The sequence below is a fragment of the Vanacampus margaritifer genome, chromosome 13 (genome assembly GCF_051991255.1).
Source record: "Vanacampus margaritifer isolate UIUO_Vmar chromosome 13, RoL_Vmar_1.0, whole genome shotgun sequence".
Classification (NCBI taxonomy): Eukaryota; Metazoa; Chordata; class Actinopteri; order Syngnathiformes; family Syngnathidae; genus Vanacampus; species Vanacampus margaritifer.
In genome coordinates, this window is record NC_135444.1 from 10,789,426 (window position 1) to 10,814,841 (window position 25,416).

At 38.3% G+C, this 25,416-nt stretch overlaps 1 protein-coding gene across 24 annotated transcripts in view; it reads left to right on the top strand.

The window, feature by feature from the left end:
• adgrl2a (adhesion G protein-coupled receptor L2a) overlaps window positions 1-25,416 on the top strand; it is a 133,607-nt gene that overhangs the window by 29,438 nt on the left and 78,753 nt on the right. For all 24 annotated transcript variants that reach the window (XM_077583579.1, XM_077583580.1, XM_077583578.1 and 21 more), the window contains exon 3: window positions 18,442-18,655. In XM_077583579.1, the coding sequence (XP_077439705.1) occupies window positions 18,442-18,655 (214 nt within the window). The remainder of the gene's footprint in view (window positions 1-18,441; window positions 18,656-25,416) is intronic.

The window sequence follows — 25,416 nt, forward strand, 5'->3', positions numbered from 1 at the left end:
GGGAAAATGTGAGCAGCTGATACACAAGTTCCATTTGTATTGTTTGTTTATAGAAAACTATTCAACTCAAAAAGCACAGTGGGTTTTATAAGTATAATTTTGTTTCGTTTTTTTTTCATATAGAATGTTTTCATTCCATTACTATGAGGCTTTTGCCGGTTCTGTCTTTGACTTGAAGTGCATGTCAGTACTATGCCATGATTTAACCCATTAAGGCCAGGAGCGCGTGACCACGCTTCTACCGTTAAAGCCAGGAGAGCGGATTTTGTTTTGTTAGCAAATGAAATACATCAGAATATGCACAATAGGGTGACGTGGGCATCATAGCATGTCCTGGAATTTCATTTTTATTTTTTTTATTTTATTTTATTTTTTATTTTATTTTATTTTTTGGAGAGCTCAGTATTGTTCATTCGGTAATTTTACCGATTTGACATGTCATCATCATTGCTCTCTTTTTTATTTTTTTTATATGTGGGTGAGTATATGTATGTGCGTGTGTGCGTGCGTGTGTGTGTGTGCGTGTGTATGAGTGTGTGTATATTCATTAGTTCACCTAAAACCTATTAAAAAATCCCAAACCGTTCACCTAAACCGAACACTTCCAGCCAGAGTCGTGAGGCCGTCAGGAGACCCGAGGAAGGAGCAAAGAAAAGAAATGTCCTGGAATTTCAATCGAGCGTACTGTATATGGTTGACGCAGATTCCCGGGAGTTATTAAATAAATGACGCGATTGACGACGGCGCAGGAGGAATTCCAATAAGTGTAATGAGTCGACAGTATCATACTGTTAAGAAATATGTTTGTAGACAATGAGGATGTTGAAAATTTTTATGGCTTTGTAACGGAATGGATGACGAATAATTACCCCGATCCCCAAGGTTATTAAAACTGTGCTCCAGTGTTGAAGGTAAATATATTTGGAATTATACAACCGCAGATGCGACATTTGTTTGTTAATTAAAAAATATATATTCATATTGAAGGATTATAATAATAAACTTAGGTGAACGCCACAGGTGTAAGCTCTAAAATGTTTTTGGAGTTATGTTTCTATCTGTTTCACGAGCTGAGATATCAGTTATTTTTTTTAATATTGTTGAATTTCCAGGAAAACTTTAGGGGGTGACTCAAAAGTCACCCACAGGTTTTAGAGGCATGTTTTGCCAGGCACTTTAGGCCTTAATGGGTTAAAAGATGTTTCAGGGATCAAACTTTTAGGAGCACGCTTTTTTTCCTCTCCCATCCTCTCTTACATCAACTCCTGTTTTTCTCACAGCTTTATTTGTTTGAAGTACTTGAAATTTCTCAAGGGCAGTATAAAAGGGCACCTTTAAAAGTCCTCTTTTTTTGGATCACGTGAAAGCAAAGGAGAAGAGGCTTTAAACCGTAATCTCAATGTGAATGGAGTGAAATAGACAATCAGGGTTTTACAAAATGTAATTACTGGAAGTAAAAGCTGAGGGTTTAATGCGAGCCAGAACCTGTAAGAACACCATCTTGCGCCACCCACTGCCATGCCACAATTTTCTCTGGGTAGTTATATCTGCTGGCTTCAAGCAAACATGAAATTGGTCATAAAATGGGTTCCAAATGTATTACATACAAGTAGGTCTCCTAAAAGAAAGCCAAAATATCACAAAAATCCAGTCAATATGTTTCCCTTAGGAGCGGCTGTGTTCTGTTACTCTGCGGTGTTTAGTTTTCCAATTGTTTCACCAGGCGATATCTTCTCAGCAGCAGCAAAAACTTTCAAAAAGAAAAGCATAATACTTTCTGTCAAGCAAGCATTCTTGGAACCTCAGACTCTTTTTGTTAAATACAAAAGAAAAAAATACACTAAAAGCTTACTTCCCTCACTGTATTATACGGCAAGTTTATGTTGAAGACCCAAGCTAAAAAGGCGTTGGGTTACTTTTAAATAAACATCTTAAAGTAACTTGGTTATTCCTCATCTGATCAGAGTTGAACACAGAAGAACCAGGTTAGAAAACTTTTAGAGTTGGGCACTTCTGTCTATTCATCGGCCCCGTCGTTGACGGATGCCCACATTTTCGGTGAGTGCTTTATGACGCAAAGCATAAAAACACACACAGACTGAAGCAGGTTTTCGCCTGTCAATTCTGGGTCAGAACAGACGGTCCTTCTCAGCCCGTGTATTGGGGTATTTGTCAACGATGGGCCGACCTCTGGCATCACTGTTCCTGTATCTTGTGTTAATTTAACAAAACATGAGCAAGTATGTCACAGTCACACAATTCTCTTCCTTTATATATACAGATCTGTTCAAGTTGGGTCTTGAAAATGTGCTTTTTAGTTAAAACCAAAACCAGTATCTCACTGAGTGGCGAATGCTTACGAACATAGCACATTTTTGTTTTTGTCAGAATACGGAAAAGGTTGCAAACATGTTCGAAACAAATTCATTGTTTTGCTAACAGTGGCATGTGTTTGCGATACAGCCTAAGCATTTGGAAATGGTCACAAGACACATACAACAGACCGCGTGACCATGGTTCCAATATCCATTGACCTATAGTGAGATTTCAGCAGCTATTCTCCACATTGATCATAAAGTAAGCCAGTGACCACTTAGGGGGCTTTTGGGGAGGTTGTTGGCATTCTGAGGAAGAACTCTCTCTGCTGGAGACCCCCCACCGTTGTTGCTGCACTCAGAGTTGTTGACCGTCAGAAAAGAAGACGCAACTTTTCAATCGGCTATCCTTCGATTTGCCTGCTACTTCAGAAGTTAGCAAACGTTCCCAAGTGTTCACTATCAGTTGCAAAGGAGTGGCAAGTAGTTGCTAATCTTTGCAATACTGTCCCAAGTAGTTGCTAGTAAACGCCATATATTTTTTCGCAAACACTTTCCCAAACATTTGCGCAGATGTTGCTATTGTAAGTATTGCTACAAGTCACTATGTCACTAAGTCACTATGTATCGGTGACTCCAACATTAGCTACCTTCCTTAGTGAGATACCTTAACCCTGGAAAACCCACGGGGTCAAATTTGGCCCCTATAAATTATGCTACTCAAATGACAAAGACCTTTTTTTTTTTGTTTTACAAATTTAACTTCAAAAGTCCAGAGTGCCACTTTTGACCCCTGCATGGGGCCATCTAGTGGATGAATATTGCACTTACATGAGCCAGAGTGGTGGTGACAAGATGGCTGGCAACATGCTGTTTTGTTGAGCTGGAAATCAATCCAAACAAAACCATCTTCTCAACAAACCATCAGATGGTAAAATTGTGGTTTTTTTGTTAATCTATTTCATATCATGTTGCAGAATGCCTAGGAGTACGTTTTAGATATATATTTTGATAAATTAGCAACTCTGAGCTAGTTTAAAAAAAAAGGGTTAAAATTGAAAAAACATATTTTGGTGTTCAGTGAACACTATGAAAATTATGAATTATGCATTAAATGACTGCTATAAAGCAGTCATTTAATGTATAATTCATAATTTTCCAAAGAAGAAAAGGGTTCTTGGGTTCTCCAGGGTTAAAACAAGTCATTGGTCCAGTGCTCAATTCATGCGGAACTGTCGTCGAGATTAATGCGAGATTAAGTTTCATAGGTATTTATGCAAAATACAGTTAACAGTCGATTTTGTGCGGTGTGAATGCTTTCGTTCTCTTTTATGAAACTAGAAACTGCAGGAGACGAAAAAAGGCTTTTTTTTTGCTTTTAGGATATCATTCTCATCTAGTTAGCCAAACCCTAAAACAGTGATGAGTCACTGGTGATTTTTTTCTTTATCTCATGTATCTTTGGTAAACAAGTCCTGTTAGTTTTGTCTCCTCTTCTCCTTGCATGCTGCCATTGTGGTTGTTTGTAGCCCCATGGAGCCAGGCAGGCGTGGGGGGCCTTGTGTACTAAGGCCCACCGTGCTGTCATGTCTCTTTCATCACCAGCCAGGCTTGGAGATAAGGAGACAATGAGCAGTGGCAAAGTGTAGCCACAGCCCCCGGGTCTCCTCCCAACTGAGCACTTCAAATCCTCATTAGGATTTTCAGCAAAGGAAGGAGGGATTTTGTTGGATTAGTGCTTTGTCACAGCTGGCCCCAGGTTGGTGTTTGTCATGCAGAGCATTGCAGAGTCCTGACATGCTCCCACCCAACCCAAACAGTCACGGACCTCCTTTCACCTGGCGACTCAGGAGGGTGATGCCACGTTTGGTTTGAAGCAACAGTTTGATTCATTGGGGTGCAGTGCATGCTTTTTTTTTCATTGTCAGAAGTTGTAAAGGGCACCATCAACATCTGCAGTTGTTACCCAAAAGGTAAAGCTATAGCCACTGCAGTTTATTGATTGGTCAACAGATATCCATCACTTCTCTGTGATATTTAGAAAGGAATGAATAAATCATAAATCTAAAGTATTTCAATAACATTTGCAATTACGACCTTCTTTTATCCACATCCAATCTTCACATCTTGTAATTGAAAGACCAGTCCAGGGTTTATCATTTCAAACCATACGATGTCAAGGTGAGCTTTAGCTCACATTCCAGCGACTCGTGTTTTCAACCACTGTGTTAAGGCTGCCTTTTGTACTTATTTATGCCGGGGGAAAAACTTGACAAGAATATTTAATTGGCTGTGCGCAGTCACCTTCGATAACACCTGTTACAGGAAACACTATGTTTTCTTTCAGCTCTAATACTTTCTCATCATCACAATTTATTACAAGGACATTACAAATGGTGTCTCATGGATACCTTGATCCTTGCTACTTTTCCTGAGTTGTTGTTCCTTCTTTAATGAAAGGAAAGACTTGTTGTTGTTGTGTGTCTCATGAGTCTTGCAGATTTCTCACAGACAAAACAAGACAACTTTGTTTGTCAAAATGTAGCCGCAGCTCTAATGTAGTTCTTAATTGGGTTTCAGACAAGCAGATTGATTCAGTGTGAGAGCGCTTCCGTGTTTTTGTGAAGTCTGCCTTTACCTGTCATTCACTGGGCTGATCCGTGTGAATAAAGGCCATTCAAGCAAGTCACAGACGGCCCACACTGGGTGGGTGGGATCTCTGGGGCTCTTGATTAGTCATCTACCCTCATCTTTTCCCCGTCAGCCTTGTATTTTTACCGTCATGCTTTGTCTCATTTTGTTCTTGCTCAGACAGAATCATGGGGGTTCCTCACAAATGTATCTAAAGCAAATCTGCAAAACTGTTTTATAATCAGCCGAGTCTCTTCTTTGAATCCCAAATACAAGGCAGTGATCTTGGGAAAAAACAGCCATTGTGTAGAACCAACTTTGTTTTGTTTACCTTTATTATGTACCCAGAAGACACGGGGAACTTTTTATCAGCAGACTTTTAAATCAACATGGATATGCTTGCATTTTAATGCCTAATTATAATCCAAATCTTGAGCAAATTATTCCGAATACTGAAATAAGTACAACATATCACAAGTGTTGGGGACATAAAAGGCTGCAAATCTACCTTCATTTGATTGCTGATCAAGTGCTCTGTGGAACGGGCAGATGAGGAGAATGTTTTTGATTATCCAGTAGATGGTATTTCAAAGCAGAACCAGCATGGAAGCTTCGGGACTGCAAATGAACTAGCTCGTTTGGTCAAAGGACAAATATAGCTGACTTTCTTCTTTGGTGTACTGCATCACTGTGGAATTTTAGGGTGACCAGCCAGCAGTTTCATGTCACATGGAGTTGCTGTATTCACTGGTCATCAGAAGGGGAAACTCTTCAAGGGTTGTGCTGACAAATGTCTTACACAGCACATTGAACTGGAATATGTATTAAAAACAAATTGTAATCATGCTGCAAATATTTTTGGGGAGATACGAGCCATCAGTTTGATACTTAGGTACGTGTTCTGTATACATAGTATTCACATGACGTCACCGACCCCCACCTATCGACCCAGCAAGCCTTTCATGGGGCAAACGGCCAGCGAGACAATGCAACCAAATGCTGAGGAGCGCTCGTGTTGCTTACTACAAGTTACTTTGATTGATTAATTTGTTCATCGGATTTTTACGAACCCCCTCACAATGGGTGCAAAAATACGGCGAACAAAGATCTAAAATGAAGCTTCTAAATAATATTCACACAACGTCATTTGCACAACATTGTACTGTATGCCGTTCACGGGTCCATGGAATGTCAAATGGGAACGGACAAAGAAGTGTCCGGAATTGCAAAGATACATAGAAAGGATTGCCAACCGACAAAGCCTACCAAAGTGTGTTTTGACCATTTTGATTAAGGTAAGTGTCAATGTAAGATGGTAAAAATGCTTTTACCATAATGTGATTGTGAAAGATGTGAGCTGCTAGCCGTGGCTAGTTCTGGCTAAAAACAGATCGTTTGGTCAAGATGTTCCATTTTAAAAATGACAATATTATAGAGTGCTATTTTTCTCGTTAAAAACTCATGAGCTACACAACTGTGTAATTTTGGGTGAGGCTAAAACGGATTAATGGCATTTCCATTCATTTCAATGGGGGAATAGGATTTGAGTTAAGAGTGTGGTCACGGAACAAAGTAAAATCACATGTCTTTTAAATACAATTTAGTCTCCTTTCAGCACACTCAAAGCAGTGTTTTATGAAACTATTGATTTTTCACCTGAACATGAACTGTTCCAGCTAATTCAAGCAGGTGTTCAAGGGAGATGCTTTCACTGCGGATAAAAGACACTTTGATCTCAGCATGTGTAAGTGCAATCCATTTTGCGTTCTGTTGAAAGAACATAATGCATCAGAAAGATGCATATTTTGCAGTTTTTTTTTTTAGATTTAGATGCAAGATATTGCTGCTTGCATTTGCCAGTGTCCTCTTTGTCCTTTTGCTTTCTTTTGTCCTGATTTAGAGCGGCTATAAATCCAGTTGAGGCTCCTGTAAACGAGGGGTGGTGGAACTGGGGTCGTAAATATAAAGGATTTAGATCCAGCGCCTTTCGGAGGAAGTCTGAGTTCCCATTTAGGCAGCTTGTTAAGTCGTTTTTTTGGCATGTGAAATAAATGGACATTTGGGGGGGAGGGGTGTTTTGCATGATTAGAATAATTTTGTTTTGGTTTTTTGTAATGGGATCTGAGAATCTGGCTCTGAATGTTCTGAACTCCATTTTCCATATCGGTGTCATCTCAAACAGATTGATGTGTTGTTGTGCCAGAGAAGCCTTTTACAGTGATGTAGCTCATCTTTCCATACTTGTCATGTTTCCTTCTTTAGACAGAAAAATAGTTGAGGCGGATTCAAAAGCACCTCTGATGGTTACAGCTGCAGTAAGTAGTGATCTCAACTTTTAACTCAATTGCTTCCAAACAATCAACGCCACACAATCGACCAAAGTTAGACAATTATTGCAACTTAGTATATAGTGTCAATGTACACCAAAACTAAATCTTAACATTTGTCCCAATCCAGGAGACTGTCTGGCAAAGTTGTTTCAGCTCATTATCCCATTTTCAAAAGTCTCCATTTAGACAAAGAGGTCGTGAATTTTTGGTTTGCTTGCTGTCAGCTTTAACTTGTCAGTCCAGACCATTTGTCCTGTGACAGATCACTACGTCTTGACCCCGTGCGACTCAGCATTTGACCTTGTGAGTCATTATGACCCCTAAGTGTGTCCATATGTCAAGGGCTTGGCTCTCTTTTCTTTAGCCCCTAAAGTAAACTATTGCCCCAAGAAAACAGCAATCCAAGGTTTCCCATGTGGAAACATTACAAATCAATACCAATAGAGTAAGTCAGTTTTAATTAACTGAGATAAATGTCCATGCGAATAATGGCGCCACTTGGCAGGGTTGTTATTCCTTGATGTTGCTTTATCTTAATTTTAAATGAACATGATTTACATACCACTTGAAAAATCCAGAAATCAGTTTGCAAAAAGGAGAATACAAGTCATGAGAGCTGTCTCATAAATCATGACAACATCAAAGTTTCCTTCCTTACTGTGTCAGGGTGATGGCAGGAAACAGTTGCAAGACCGTAAATGCTAGTAAGAAGGCTTAATCCCCATTCACACATACCACAAACCTGAACAGAGAATTTCGATACGGACCGGACATGGTCCAGACTTTACAGTCAGTTTTTCACTCCATGTGTCCACGTGTTTATAGATGTCAGTTTTTGTTTGAATTTTCAAGAAATGCGAAAATAAAACTGAATGGAACTGAAATTCGAAAAAGGGCCCAACATCAGCAAAAAAAGTTTAAAAGCTTGGAGGGGATGGATTTTGAAGCAAATCGAAAAAATGTCGCAACGTTTTGACAGGATATTACGTACATGTGTAGTCACAAAGCAATGGCGGACGCTAAAGTAAGGTATATATAACAGAAATCTTTTTGGAATTAATTAAAGAAGCGAATATTAATGCAATTTTCGATGGAAAACAACAAAGAAATTCTACGGTTTATCAAGAATTACAAAAGCAAACTCTTCCTTCTTTTAAATAAATATCCCCTCTCAATATTCACAAAAGAATAACATATGAAAATGGGCATAAGTCAGTTTTGGGCATTTTCAGTAAATTTGCCTAAAAAATTCTAAACAATTGGATCGAAACCAGACTATTGCCGATTGCACCACTTTATTTTATGCCGGGAAAAATATATGTAAAGTATTGTAAGTAATAGAGAAAGAGTTTAAGGATATTATGAAGTGGTTCAACGCCAACAGACTGTCTATAAGTAAAACCAGATTTATGATTTTTAGATTTTCAAATCTAAGGTATCCCAAACCGTAGCCGTTTTACACAAGGTTAAAGAATCATTGAATAAGAATGCTTTGTTATTGTTATATAATTCATTGATTGTTCCATATCTGACCTATTGACCCTTTGAAGTGCGGGGGTGTACAGCCAAAACTGCACCCATTTTTCTTTTACAGAAACGCGCTATTCGTGTCGTTTTCGGTTTTTGGATACAGAGATCACACAAATCCAATATTCATATAAATTAAAACTTTAAAATTGAATGAATTGATGGTGTTAAGCCGCCTTAAAATATTGTATAAAGCCCATCATGAAATCTTACCAATTAACATGCAAATAAGAAAAAAAAAAAAAAAGGGAAAGTGAGTACAAATTAAGAGGAACATATATTTTTTCCAAACCTAAATGCAAAACAAAACAAAAAGAACGATGTATTTCAACTCAAAATGTCAGAAAAAATATAATTAGTACAAGGTCATTCTATTTCATTATTTTTGTTTAAATGGTAGTCAGAAAGCGTCTTGACTGTTTGCTGTCATTTATTTTGTGTTGACCTTTTTTTCTTTTATTTTGTGTGTGTGTTGATTAGGGACAGATATTATAAGTTTATCTTGTTTCATTTCTTCTTCTTTTAAAGAATGAAATACATTTTTCGAATTGAATTGAATTGTCTACTCAAGAGAATTCACTGTGACTGTGACCATCCATCATTTGTACGACTACTTAAGAGTGCCAAACGTCAAAAGCGGACATGATTGAAAGATGCGAAATGACTCGTGTATATCATTACAAAAAGTCCACCAGCCCATGAGTGTGAAATCAATGTGAATTTTCCAATAACGAGGAGGCAGGCAGTCTGCAGTCTAGACTGAAAGACTTCAATCAGATGTGGTAACAGTGATGTCCTCAGTGGGCTGGTCAGCAGGCTTCAATGGCAGGTGGGGGTCACTGGAAAAACTAGCTGAATAATGTGGCACAAATGCATACGCATGAGAGTGTCGTCTCGGCTAAGGGGACGAGCACTGTGGTCCTACTTGAGGAAGGGCTCTTGGGGAATGCAAACCGAGCAGATGGACCTCTCTCATTTGTGTGTGCCGCCACTGGTGACCCACTGGGAAATGTTTCCTTATTGAATCAAGGAGCATCAAACGCTTCATTGGAGCAGAGAGCGAACCCGGTCCGAGCCGCTCGACGAATATGAGTCTATTTTTTCATCATTTGTAATGGAAACAGTGGCAGCGAGCTGGCAAACACGTCCCGAAATCCAATTTGAAAGGTCTTTTAAAAAAAAAAATATGGCTAACATCCTTATCATATTTAAACTTACTTCATATAAAGTGAAATATTGTTTGCAATAAGGCAGCATAATGAGGTCAAAAGACTGGATTCATCTTTGCAGGAACTGTTTAATTCAGTTCTCTTTAAGAATGACCCATTGGTTCACTTCACGAGCTTAAAAAAAGAAACAACAACATTCAATGGGCTCTTTGCACAAATCCACTACTTCCTGAACTCAGTTTCATTTCCTGTCTTTCATGATTGGACATGATTAAGCCAGGTGTGTCTGGCCATTGTCGTCGTGGTTACTGAGGTCAGGCACACCTGGATTAATCAAGTTTGTCCAATCATGAAAAACAGGAAATTAAACTGAGTTCAGGAAGTAATCGATTTGTGCAAAGAGCCCCATTGTAACATTTTACAAAATAATGCAAAAATGGCTTTGACCATATCATTGGCTCCATAAATTTCGACTCCATTTTCTTGAACTGGCTTGAGAAAAAAGAAAAACGAAAAAGTGCCAAAATAATAGCTAAAACATACTGCTTGGCTATTTGCTATATTTGCCAAGCATCATGGCACATAGTGACATATTTGATGGCCATTGCAGCCATTTCATTACAACATGTCCTTGCTTTTTTTTTTCTATGGCCTAAAAAGCACTCACCCTTTCTATCTCACACACACACACACACACACACACACACACTAGCTGGCCCCAGGGCGATCCGATATTAGACGGTGAGATGACAGTGTGTGCTTGTGTGAGTGCAGCCAGCCGACATGTGCTGATGATGGGAAGTCAATAATGCATTATAAAAAAGGGGGGGGATTTATGACCTTGATGAGCCCCATTGAGCTTAATTAGGCCGAAAGGTTGATTTACATACAACTGTACATGGCGTTTCACCAGGCTGTGAATTTTCATTGCTTTTATGTTTTTATCGCTAGCAAGACTTCTGCAACAAAATTTCCTGTAGGATTCATGAAGTATCGAGTTGCTAAGTTATATTTGTCTGAGATGAAAGTCCAGATAAAGGGACCATTTACATCAGATCATTTTCTACTTAAAAAGGTCAGATTTAGCGAATAGCATTTCCCACATAGGCTTTTCTACCCTCAAGTGCAGGAGGTGGTTGGTAAGAAGTGCCCAACGGGGTTCATTTCTTGGTAAAGAAGCCAAAAGTGTCCTCACAGAGAAATTACAACATCTATTTCACAGTCATGTATGTATATCAAAGATGCTCTGGATATCCCCCCTGCTGTTGCTATGGAAGTAGCAGAGATGTAAATGAACTGGAGGGAGTCGGATGGTGGCGAATACAAATGAGGTTCAAACACTTGTTTCCTTGCTGCTCTTTTGACTCGTCGTCTTCCACTAGTCCTATCATTAGGCTTTTACCTCTCTGTCTTGATTTTTTTTTTCATGAACATTTCATGCTATAAGCAATTCAAGTATCAGATATGAATTAGCTAGCTCGCATAACAATTAGTGCTGCCACTATCAAATATCTTTAGAATCGATTAATGTATCGATTGTTTAATTGATTAATCGACTTATTGGATTCATTTGATGACAAAAAAAAGGGAGGATTGATGTTGTACTGTGTTACCGGTTCGGCCATTGTTTGTATTGTGAGTAAAAACAGATGTTTGCAAATGTTTTTTGATTAAACACAGAAAATCTTTTATGAAGGACTACATAAATCAGTGAACAATTACTGTTGATATGCTGAAATCAGAGTATTTGGAATTTTTAAATTAAAAAACGATTACTCCATTATTAAAATAGGTGTCGACTAATTTGATAATCGATTACTTGCCGATTAATCGGTTAATTTTGACAGCTCCACTAACAATCTTGCACTAGTCCAACATAAAATGAAATGTCAAATGAAGTTTGAAGAATTCCAATCTTCAAATGGTTTAAGACTTTGCTGACGCAAACACTTTGTAGTTTTGTTTTGCGAACGTGTTGGCAATCTAGTGTGATTTGGTTTTGTGTTTTTGTTGTTTCTTTGATATGTGTCACTTTATTCACAAAAAACATCACCATTATTAAGAAACATTAAAATTGGGGTACCACATTGAGATGCACGTTATATGTGGAAGAGTGTATTAATTTGTTCTGCAGGACGGATATCACGTCACAAAAAATGGCGGCGGACGATAAAGTAAGTTATGTTAGGGGTACGAAGAAATTGAAATATTTTTGTAGTTAATAAAGGAAGCAAACATTAATCTTTTGTCGACAGTCATCAGAGTGTCTTTTGGCAGAGAGACGCTGTCATATCACATCATCTCATGGCGCAATCTCCTTCTCCTCTGACAAATAAATAAATGCAAACTGGCACAAGTCACATGTTCGTTATGTGCATTTCCACTAAATTCGCTTAAAAATCTCAAAACATTTGGATGGAAACCTCATTATAGTATTAGTCTCAGTGTGAAAATAACTGAAGAAATATTTTGGTCCCAATGTCTCTTCTGGCTGGGAAAAATAATGACTCATCTGTCGCAAAAGAACACATTTTGTTCTCTCCCGACTGTTAATAGCACTACTAATGTGAAAAAGAAAAAAAATGGAATGAACAATATTTTAATTGGTAAGTAGTACTTGACCTTCTGTCACACAATGAACAGTCCAAAAAGAAAGTCAAGAGAATACGTTTCACAGCAAAAGTTACAATTCTTTCTTTACAATAGGGGAAGCAGCCCACCTCATATCCTGCTGTTTGCGGGTTATATGAAATATTTTGTTTCTTCACCCCTGGGTGGACCTAACTTCTGTTGTTGTAAAGGATATCTGTGGATTATAGAGTCGGCTCTGTGGGAAGAGACTTAACTTTAAGGTTTCTTTTCCCTGGTGGGTTTCCTTTACTTGTGTCATAGAGAAAAGGCCTGGGGTGGCAGAACTTGGTGGACTCAAGCTGCGTTTCCTGTCGTTCCCTCACTAATGCTTTGGGCCGCACTATTCTTTCACCTCAAATCCCACCCTAGGCAAGAGAGCTCGGAGGCTCAAGAGCTGGCCTATAAGAGATGCTAGTTCATTGAAAGGCAGCTGTTTAGTCCTCACCGGATTGGAAGCGCAAGATCGACGTTAATTGTGGACGACAAGCATCGGGAGCGTCCGTGTCACACTCCGGACTGAAAAATTATCTGGTTTCCCATCAGAATAATCTCAAGACCTTTGTGCTGCGGTCACAGTGATGGCAAGGGTAAGGGGCTGAATAGGCCTTTTGATCAGCCTTAGCCCCTGGACTCTGTCTGGAAGCCTCGGCTACTCAAGTTACAAAGGGTCATTTTAATAAGAAAACCTTCACTGGGTTCAAGAAAGTCAGAATAAGAGGCTGGATTGCACACCATTTGTGTGCCATTCCAGGGATGTTTGTTGATAACAGTTAAGTAAAAAGGGGATTTTATTTTTGTCTTTACATTTTTACTAAGGGTGTCAAAATTAGTACATTAATGTTTTAATTTAAAAAAAAAAAATTTTTTTAACGAACAATTAATGACCGGCCCTTACTTAGAAACCCTGTACTGGGGGAATTCCAGCCGCAACACAGCAGACATGTCCATGTCAAAATTTAGCAGTAATACATTTAGTAATAATGCATACACATTTGTGGAGACTGGGGGTTAAGTTGTATTTTTGCAATTTTAAAAATGTGCAGATTTTCACATGTTGCTCCATGTTTAAGTTTAGAAAAGAAAAATGCAGTGAGCTGTCATCAATGTCTTACAAATGCAATTATGCCATCTAGTGGCAGAAAAATGACCTCGACACAAATCAATATTATTATTTTTTAACTCAATTTTATGAATGGTTACGCAATTACGGTATCAATGATTAAAAGATGCATGCATATTTCTATTAGTTTAACATTTTTTTGCTCTTTTATGTTAAAAGAGTAGGAAAAAATATTTTAGTGTACATTTTATTGTACATTTAGAACAGATATAAAGTTTGTGATTAATCGTAAGTTAATTATTGAAGTCATGTGATTCATTACGATAAAAAAAAATCACTTCACACTCCTAATTTTTAGATTTTGAGATCCATTTTATCTTTACTGTTTCAGTATTTAAAAAAAAAAATAAATATTATTTTTTTTTTAGTATGTTCAGATTGCCCTTGGTATGTGCAATGATAATGACTTGTTCTGTGCAAGTACAAGGTTTAAGGTTTCTACATGGCTGATGAAGACCCTAATGACTCCCTATTCCTAGGTACTTTGCTCATTACCCCTTGCTTCAGTGACACTCATATCCTACCAGATGGTCACTTTCCAATTGATTTGGCTCATCTGCAAAAAAAAAAATCATTATTATATTATTGCACTAAAGAGACTGTGCATAATGGCTTTGTCTTACATATGGGAAATTCTCACAGTTCCTAAGCCGTCTATTCTGTATTGGCCTAATGTCATTGCAAAGGTTACACGCGGTAATAAACGGCAGCCTGGGAAGCTTTAAATAGAGGCTCCTCATTGGTGTAATAAAGTGCTATAACCCATGGAAATAGAGGTCCTTTGCACCAATCAAAGTCAATTACCAGCATGTTATAACAACATGCGCGATAAGCAGATGTCTAAAGGTTGAGCTGTCACATTGTAAAGTATAATGGTACTCGAAAGAGAGCAGACCTCCGCCAAGGCAGAAGCATTTTAATTTCTTTATAGATGGTTTTGAAGAAATTAGGGAAAGTTCCCCTTCCCGTCACGTTTAGGAGAAATTTGTGTTTTGATTAATTGTGAGATTAACTGACACATGATCGTGAAGTTGATTACTGTAAAAAAATAAAATAAAATGTCCACACTCTAGAAAATGTATTGTCACGATTAACACCCTTACGAAAAAGGAAGACAGGTAGCCATCCAAAATGATTTCAAATTGTAGCTGTTACGCTTGTAGTGTTTTCTCTTCCTTTAATTTGTCACCTGTCGCCGGCTGACGAAGAGAGGCTCAAATGCTTTTCAAGTGCTGGGATGGATGGATTGACCAGAATTCCTGATTAGGGAGCATGTCGACAAGACCGCGATAAGGATCTGGCCAGTTATCTCTCTGCTGCACCATGTTGCCATGGTCACAGCACTGTGCGTTCTACCTAATATGCTACTGAATATGCATTAGATTTTTTTGTGGTTTTGTACATGAATATAGTTGGTTTGACTGATAGGCATCACTCTTGTTTTGTCAACATTTCCGCGCTAAAAAGCTCTCCAAACAGAAAAATTCATAACAAATTGTTCCGATCCGTCTGGATGTAGAGAGGAAATACATGTCAGTTTTAAAAGTTGAACCTTCCTTGACTTACTGTCAACATATGGAATGTAAATCATTTTCATATAATTGACCGGAATAATTCAGTTTATGGTTCCAAGTGCAAAATAATTCTTACTTGTATGGCTCATTTGCATAATGAAATAATTTCATTAAATGACACAGTAAGCGTCGGATTTAGTTTGGATTTAGTGTGATCACACACAGTGATCAAATTATCCTCTTGTAATTGCGGTTCTTCATGAATATGCCAGTCCAAGACTGATGGTGTGTATGAAAAAAACACAGCCGTGAATTGCAGAAATGCGCTTACGGTTTTGATCCAAATTGTTCTGCACACAACTGAGTGCCATGCTATGCTACTTGTGTTGTATTGTTCTATGCTGTCCTATGTTGGGTTCCTGGTCTGCTGGGTTTTTGTTATTCCACATGTACCATTTGGCACCAGGTTGGGAAAGTAGTATAGCCTTCGGTCTAATCAATGGAGAGCAGCTTTTGGACAATGATGCATTGAGACAGCTGAAAAATTAAGTGCATTTCAGGGACATACCAATTCATCCAATGTCTGGGTTTTGACTCAATAATCAAGCATTATTACAGGGCCTGTCATCCGCGTGGTCGGAAATACATCGTCATTCCCGGAATACATGAGCGAGAGTAGTATAGTGTTCATATGTGTCAGTGTATAGCTGCAGTCTGTTTTCCTACTTAAGCACAATGACTACATCAGTTTGAAATAATAAAACCAGAAACAGAGTTTTCAAAGGCTCTCGAGTGATTTAAGTATTTTAACAGCAAGCGCTTCACACTGAGCGCAAGTGGGTTCGGCTGCCAAGCTGGGGATCCAACTCAAAGGTTCTCGCACATGGCAAAAGAACCTTAATCACTTGCACTGCACGCCCACAAGGAAGTTGGATTTGCGGTACACCCGTACTGTGTATTCTAAGTCAATTTTGTGACAATTTTCTAATTTTGTGGAGCATTGTTTGTTTTTTGCATGTTAATTCTAGGGACTGAACATTTGGCTTTCTTTTTTATATAAACGCGTTTTTTTTTTTTTTTAATTCATATTGTCTATCACAGCAAACTCTATATTCTTGTCGAGAAGCAAAGCTCAATTGATTTTTTTTAAGAAACTGCCAAAATTCTTCAATAAAAAAAACTAACAAATAATGTTACTGTCTGATACTATAATTACTTTATACTACTTGTATTCTATTTATACATTTATTGATTCATTTTCCGAACTGCCGAACACCATAGCGAACACCATAGTTCTGTAGAAAGTAGACTTTCTGTCCTAACATTTAGTAATTTGCGTGCTATTTTGTTGTTCAAAGTTGGATGTTCTCTGGTTTAATGTGGTTCCAACCAAAAGTCTGTGAAAAGTGTCATCAATCATCCAAACACTTAATTTCAGTGTTAAACGTGCTAGCCGTGTTAGTTAGATTAGCTTAGCAGTTAGCATGATTTCTCTATCTTTCCTCGTCATCTCTTGAGTGAGTACCATACATCAGATGTGTCGCTTATTCGCCACCATGGACGTGACGATTACTGACTCAGGACTCGCAACGTGTTTAGCCACACTTGTAGCCATCAAAACTTGTTGTTAGCTAGCTGGTGGGGCGTAAGTAGCACCGAGCTAGCCTCGACAGATGAGTCGACCGCGATTGTCCTATGTGTAGGTTCCATGTGTTTTAATGAGGCACAAAATCTACATTTTGACCCACAAACTGCGATGCAAAACCGTTTATTTTGAGCCTTGCTGTAACTATATTCACACAAAAAAAATGACACTGTTCTCTTTTAACCACTCCGACATGAAGTCAAGTTTAGCCGTCAACAGCTGTTCCTAACATGCTTTGTTTTTATTTTCCCACCCCTTTCACGTGAGTTGTTTGTCACGAGCCAACACCGATTGTTTAGCACCTGAAGCGTTTCTCTCTTCTTCTTTTTTTTTTACTCCAGTGAGAAAATGGTTACAAAATATAAAATATGTCTGAAATGTTTCATTGCTTCAGGTCACATTATACAATATTCCCTTTAGAGAGAGCCAGAAGAGGAATACAAGATCCTTCCTTGATTGGATGCCCCTAAACAAATGAAGTCTTATACAGAGGTTAGCTAGGCTGTGGCAGCTGCCCCCCCGCCATACAAATATATCCTTTGTTTACTCTGAGCTCTACACTACACTAAGCACCTTTAGAAAAAGAGCTTTCACCTGATTGGTGCACAAATGGAGGATCAGGCGATATAAAGTGACATTTATCTTCCTTTGTAAAATACCACAGTAGCATTTTCGAGTGAGGGCCACAATTCAGAAGCTTTAATCCCTTCCCATTGTAGCATAGCATTTAATCAGACAAAGATAATTGTATTTGCACTTAATTGATGAAGTAGCCAATAGGGTAAAATAAAGTGAGCCGTTCCAAGCGGTTTTAGTAGGCCTGAAGTCAGTAGTTAAGGCAACTGCTGCTGCAAAAAAAAAAGTGCTTTGTAAACACTAGCAAATGCAAGTATGGATCGGTCTCATTTGTACAGGTGCCAATGAAATACAGCAAAACAAGTGCATGTAACCCAGCCACGGAAAGCTCATTAGAGAACCCGCAGCTCTGGAATATAGAGAGCACACTGGCATTTAAGGGACAAAAAAAGGTAACAGATGCTCAAAAATGGGATATTATGATTCAGTGCTGCTTGCGGTTTCGAACAGAGGAGCAGCTGGCAATTTGGTTAAGCTTTATATCAGTGTGCTGTAAGACTTGACGACATGGTAAGGCATGAATAACCAAAAATGTTCTGTATTTAGGACCGTTTGCTTTTTTATGATCACTTTCAGCTGGGCTTTTTATTGCTTGATATTGATTTGGATTTTTGCTAACTCCCTGCCCATTTGTGCTTTTCTACTTTTGATACTCCTTCCTGCAAAGTGAATTAAATTGCATTTGTGTACAGTTGATTTCATTTTTGTGTGTGGGTGTGTTGAAACTGAGGACACGCAACTGAAAAAAAATAGAGCTTCTGCTACACAATTGGCAGGTTGTGTTTGCTCTTTGTATGCATATAGAATGGAAATGCTAGTAAATGAAGATGTTGCCCTTGTTCTCATCCATCCCTTACATACTGTATGGTGTTTCTCAATGTCGGCCCGCCCCGCATTGATTCCCTCTCTTTGCACTCCCTCAGGGTTCAGCCGGGCCGCCCTGCCATTTGGCTTAGTACGGCGAGAGCTGTCTTGTGAGGGTTACCCCATCGATCTGCGCTGTCCAGGAAGTGATGTCATAATGATCGAAAGCGCCAACTACGGGCGAACGGATGATAAGATCTGCGACGCCGACCCTTTCCAGATGGAGAACATCAACTGCTATCTTCCAGAAGCGTACAAGATCATGTCACAGAGGTAAACCTGCACCTTAAAATCTGTGTTCAACGTTTAGTTTATGTGGGTTGCCCAGAGCAACAGTCTGGATTGCTGTCAACTGTTTCTTTGTTGTGAAGTTGCCCCTTTTGGCATCCTTTTTTTTTTTTCAATCCCTCTGCTTCTCTCGCCTTTGGGGGAGAATCTTTAACATGGTTGCTGTCCGATTGATCGACTCCATCAAAAATAGACTAACTCAGTGCAGCTGTGGGGTGGGAAAAAAAACACTACAGGCTTCAGTATTCTATCAGATGGAACATGCAAGGGAAATTTTACAATACTAAGAAGGCAAAGCCTAAAGTGACAGCTAATGATTATGAAGATACATTAGTGCTCACAATTGTACTATATTTAACACGTTTCGTTCAGCACAATCATCAAGGACTGTTAGCTGGAGGTTTTCTTATTAGTGGAACTTTTTCTACTAGGCTATACATACATTTAAACATCAACATATTCATTATTATCTTGTGCCTTTGATAGATCGTATTTTTAACCCATCTTTTTATACAGTATTCTTACTTTAATGTCCCTTGCATGTGGGAAAGAAGAGCCACATTTTCCAATGAACTTTTCAGTCGCCTATTAAACATCAGGAGAACAGTAAAACACAAACACAATGAGCACACTCACACAGCAGCTGCACACACCTCTCAGACGACGCGCCTTTTAAAGGCGCATGCATTTACACATGCACCACAATATGTGAAATCTAGGGCTGGGTATCGATTCTAATTTCCTCAATTGCTTCAATTTCGATTCACAAGAGTTCAGTTCGATTCGATTTAAATGTTTCCCGATTTGATTCGATTCACTTCAATTCATTCCGATATCTATTAATTATGGCACATCAGTTCTTCTTCGGCTGTTTTACTGGATTTTAACTGATTTTGCAGGGCCCACAGAATATTGTGTTCTATTGCTATAAAAACATGGAACCTACCAAAAGAAAGATTCGAGTCCCTTTTTTTATCAGGAAAAAAAGTTAAGTTTCACTATTATTCACAAGCCTGTTGATAACACTGTGGAAAAGAACTTGTTGCAACATGGCCATGGCTGCTCTCTTATACTCTGCTGCCCCCTGCTGGCCGTACTTTTAATAACTACCATTGCTTTAAGCGACCTCTTCGTCAGAGACTCCATCAAAGCCTTCTGTATGCTCTAGCATAAAAAAAAAACATATAAATACGTTTTTGGGACAATGTCGATATTTAAAATAGAACGTTTTTATAAATTTTTGGGGAGCAAATGAGTTAAATGTCAAGGATGACATCATGATAAAAACTCCACAAATATAAATTTATACTTCTCAGGGTGCGGCCATGTTGCCACTTAATGTCGACTAAAGATGACATCACAGTTGTTCAGGTGATATACACTTATATTATACAATTGTAACACTATAGGTGTTTTGGTTAGGCTCCCTATTTTGTGGAAGCAGATGATTTAGCGTGGACGTCTGCGTCTGGTGTTCATATGCGTTTGCATGCAACTCATGTAGGATTCCTTTGCCATTGCCGTATGTGCGAGCCCTTAAACATGAGCAGTTGTCACACTTGGATGCCATCAGAGGCAAAGTGCAACGGATAGAATGACATATGAATGCCACTGAGAGATGCTGGACGGTAGAAGATGGTCAGCAACTTTGGTTAGCCGCTTTGGGAAATGAAGAAGAGACGAAACACTGAAATAAACAGCAGAGCCCTTTTATGCAGGAGGCTTATTGTCAAGTCCTGTTTGATAAAGTCAGATAGCTGACTCACATTGTCTGTCTTGAAAGGGTACAGCCTTTCTGCTCCCTGCTTGTGGCCCTACGCATTACGCAAAGCTCAACCTCGCTCGGACAAGAAAATAGCGCACTGAAGCACAATTGCTGCCCGGCAGGAGCCGCCTGTGAAACAAAAGTGGAACAGTGTTGCTGAAATATTTTCAGCCTGTACCTTTAAAAGACGAGGGCTCAGGTTGTATGCACTTCCTGAGAGTGCCAGAGGCCTTCGGAATGTTGAAGTTATTTTCAGTGTTTAGGTCCCACTGCAGAATTGCAGTGTTTATTCTCTCTTTGGAAATTGCAGAAAGAACCTCAGAGAAGTTCTTATCAAATCCCAATGCATTGCCCAAAAATGAATGACACTAAATTCCATCAATATCACATTTCAGACATTACTTGAGTGTGCGCAAGCTCTTGCAAGATATTTCATCATTGAAGAGTCTGAATCCATGCTATTATTCATCAGATTCTTTTTTCTTTTCTTAATCCAATACAGTATATGATATCTAAAAGCAGTGATGGTGGCAGCACTGCAAAAATGTATTTTAAAAAATGTATTGAGATCACAAGCCATATTACCTAAGATTTCAAGTGTAATGAACCAAGGGACTAATGACAGGTCAACATTAGAGTGAATAATAGGTAGGGATGAGCAATTAATCAAAATTACAATTACAATTTCAATTGTTGCACTCCACAATTAAAATCGGCATAATCGTGAAAAAAAGATGATTAATACTAATTTTGAGTTGTTTAAATGTATATATTGCACCTTTTTTAATTTTAAAATAACACATTTAATAAAGTTTGTTTTTATCTAAAAAGAACTTGCATTATTAGAGTGTTTCCCAGAATTGTATTTGTCTTAATATTTTTTTTTACGTTTAAACATTTTCTTGTTTTGTACCCAAAAATAAATGATCGTCCTAATTGTGATTTCAATTATTACCAATGTAATCGTGATTAATATTTTCTTTATAAAGGAGCAGCCCTAATATTAAAGGGATGCTTGACTCATTTGAGCCATTTTCAGCAGTAAAAAGTTAATATTTTGTCCAGAATTAATGTGGTAGCTTCATTATTTTTCATGTACAATTAATATCTTAAAATACTACTTTTTGATGATTAGTCGTTACCTACTTACTCAGCACAGGTGATGTCAACTTCAGTCGACAGCAAGTGTAAAAATTTGTATTTTAAGGTATTAATTGTACATGAAAAATAATGAAGTTACCAAATTAATTCTGGACAAAATATCAACTTGTTACTGCTGAAAATGGCTTGATGAGTCCAAGTAGTCCTATCCTTTTAAGTCCTAACCGCAAGGTCACAGTCTAGAACACTTGCTACCACGCTTGATGAAAAATATGCATTTCTACATGCTAATTTAAATGTGCAGCAGAACATTAGCACAAGGGAATGCAAGGGAATCTTTGTTCATGCCTCCACATTCCACATGAATGTGTTTGGGAAGTGAGGAGAGCCGGAATGTGACTTGGTCGTGTTTGATAAATCATTTTGCCGCTCATATTGGTCGGCATATTGCATTCATGAGCGCAATGATTTAATGAAAATAGCCTTAGGACTGCAGTGGTTCAATTAGAACATTCACCTGCAAGCAATTAGTGGACTCAGGTGGCTGATAATCTGGACATATCCCTAGCAGAAGCTGCGCGAGGGTACCATTTCAAATAATTAATGTGGTGATATGCAAAGAAGAGCCTTATTTGAGGATTATATCTGCTTATTATTATCTTTATGAAAATCGTTTTTATGGATTCAGTATTTAAAAGAAGTGTTAGTGTGAACAATTCAACAACGATTATATATGAGGATGATGATTTTCTATTTGTCGCAACACAAATGTTTGACTTCAACAAAACAGTGAAACAATTGTTGCCATGTTTGTAAGTAAAAGTCAAATTTGATGTCTCGTGCTTTCCTAATGATGAAAGTTGACACTCCTGTTATGACGACTATGAGAAGGGCACGAGCATCACTGACAAACTCATCTTTGTCACAGACCTCATCGAAGCGCCGTTATGCATCTGAACCCAAATAAATGAAGGACCGCCCCATATTACATAAACATAACAAATTGATGAATAACGAGTTTTGAAATACAGTAAGACGCCACTAAAAATAGCTTGAATCGGGTCGAAACCTTGTACCTCCAAAATCATCACTTTTAACGTATTCACTCCCAGCCATTTTCACTGAAGCAACCCCCTTCACCCCGGCAGTTTTTTTCTATTAATGACGGCACATCAGTTCTTCTTCGGTTTTACTGGATTTCGACTGATTTTGCAAGGCCCACAGAACATTGTGTTCTATTGCTATAAAATAATGGAACCTACCAAAAGAACGATTAAAGTCTCTTCTTTCAGGAAAAAAAAAGTATTTTTGTATCTGTTAGCGTTTTGCAGCAATTATCATTAGAATACAATAACAGTTTCCTCAATATTCACATTCCTGGTGAAAACACTGACAAAAAGAGCTTGTTGCAACATGGCCCTAGCTGATCTCTTATACTCTGCTGCCACCTGCTGGCCATTTTTTTTTTAAATAACAAATTTTGCTTTAAGCCACCTCTTCATGTTAGAAACTGCATCAAAGCCTCTTGTATGCTCTTGCATAAAAAACAAACTAACTTAAAAAAAAACTTGTAAACACGTTGTTGGGAGGGGACAAAGTATTTAACATTTTTTAAATATGTTTTTGGGATTGAATGAACCATTAATATCATATCATCAAAGAGAGCGAGCCATTTTTAACACTTTAGATTGGCCAATAATTTGTATAAATAACACGTGTGTAGACTGAAAAACAGTCTAGAATTTTTTTTAACTCTTTGACTGCCAAAAACGTTAAATGACGTTTAGTAAAAACCTACGGAGGGCCGCCAAGGACGTTAAAAGACGTTCTCCAATTTTTTTATTTATTTTTTTACATTTGTAAATAGTTTGCAAAATTGTTTTGTCAAATTGTTACTCTGTTGACTGGAAATAAACGTATTTTGCAATCTAAAAACACGTTTTCATTGTTGGTGGTGGTGTATTACAGAAGTAAAGCACTATTTAGGTGTTTGTGGCATCATTCATGGACAAAAAGAAGTGTACAATTCATTAGAGTGCATGAAATAACATCGTTTCACAAAAAGCTCTTTTTCTCCGCTTTTTGTTTCAAAACAGAGCATTTCGGTGAAACTAACCATTTTCTATTGTTGATTACTGAAGAACGGAATAAGGTAGAAACAAACTTTTTTTTGTTCTGATGAAAGATGAGGGTTCAATCTTTCATTTGGTAGTATGTGTGTTTCCATAGTCCAAACACAACATTTTCTGTGGACCTTGAAAGATCAGTCAAAATGCTTAAATCGGCTGGCACTGGCGACATCACGTTTCTGAAAACGTCTGGCAGTGAAAGAGTTAATTAATGGGAAATATACAAATTTGTGACTTAAAAATATGAAGTCAATGTGCATAATTTTCGAGGACCACATAAAATGATGTTCCGGGCCGAATCCGGCCCCCAGGCCTTGGGTTTGACACCTGTGGGTTGCCAGGTTGGAATTTGTACTTTTGACCCATCCATTATTGAAAATTACATCATCTTAAAAAATAGCAAATTCCATTTAGGGATGTTTGACCCATCTCTCAACTGGATGATTGCAAATGTAGTCTCATCTCCCCCACGGTCTTGTTGACATGTCCGTGAGCAGGAGTTGCTTTTCATGCCGCACCACTGAATGAGCTGTTTCCATTCTTTGCATGAATAGGTGAGCGAGGGTTAACTGTATGTATACACGCCATTTGTAATTTAAATTGATACACTTTTTAAGTAGCTTACCGCCACCACAGTGTGAATGTGTGAGCGCACGCAAAACACTGTGGAGCGTCTTTGAGTATCTGATTAGATAGAAAAGCGCTATACACGTCAAATCGGTAAAATTACCGAATGAACAATACTGAGCTCTCCAGAAAGAAGAAAAAGAAAAGCGCTATATAAAGCCAATGCATTATTATTATTATTATTATTATTATTATTATTACAACCTTTGACATGTTGCGTTTTGAATGACATGTTTCGTGTTCACCTCGCCCTGTCATGACATAAACTGACCCGTAGCAGAGTTCGCTTGCATGCTAACCGCCCGGGTTCACGTGATCTCTTTCACACTGGACTTAGTTTTTAAGTGAACCAAACATGAAGACAAGTCTTTATTGAGTCCCACTGGTTCCTTTGAAATATCTCTCCCGCCATCTCTCAGAGCAGTCCCAATGCAAGGATGGTAAAATCTAATCACCTCTAATCAGATGAGGAGGAACACAATTAGGGCAGGAAACGTTCCCAGAAGAAATAGGGAGATACTGTATCTTAAGTGTCTCATCTCGAAAGGGTTCTGCAGATGGAGCTTTTTTTACAGACGTGTGAATTTGAAAATTCTGCATAGCATTAAAACTTGTCATTCTTGCCACACATCATACAGAAGGCCAACCTGGTAGAATTGATATCTGTGAATAGTTTTCCATCTATTTTTCATCTCCATTCTGGTATTTGGTGGTAGCCTGACACTAAAACATCTGTGGAAATACAATACTAATAAGTGGCTTCCATTGATTGATTTGTTGACTAATGAGCTTCATTGCAAGTATTCAATAGCAAGGGCATTGATCAGCGCACTGTAACGCGGCCCAGTCGCGCCATGCCAGCAGGGAGTGAATCATTCATATAAATGATCAGTGCTTGATAGCTCTTTAATAGATGAGGTGAAACTCATCAGTTTGTGTAAGACCAATATGGCCTGGACTCACATGAAAATTAATAATTAGTGTGAAAAGGAACATTCAACAATGGAATATTTGCTTTTTAATTACGTTGATACATTTCATGATGGAATGCTTTTACAGTATCTACGAAGTTTCACGCTGGAGGTGAAAAATGTCTTAGGTGGAAAAAAAAAACGCGCAACAAA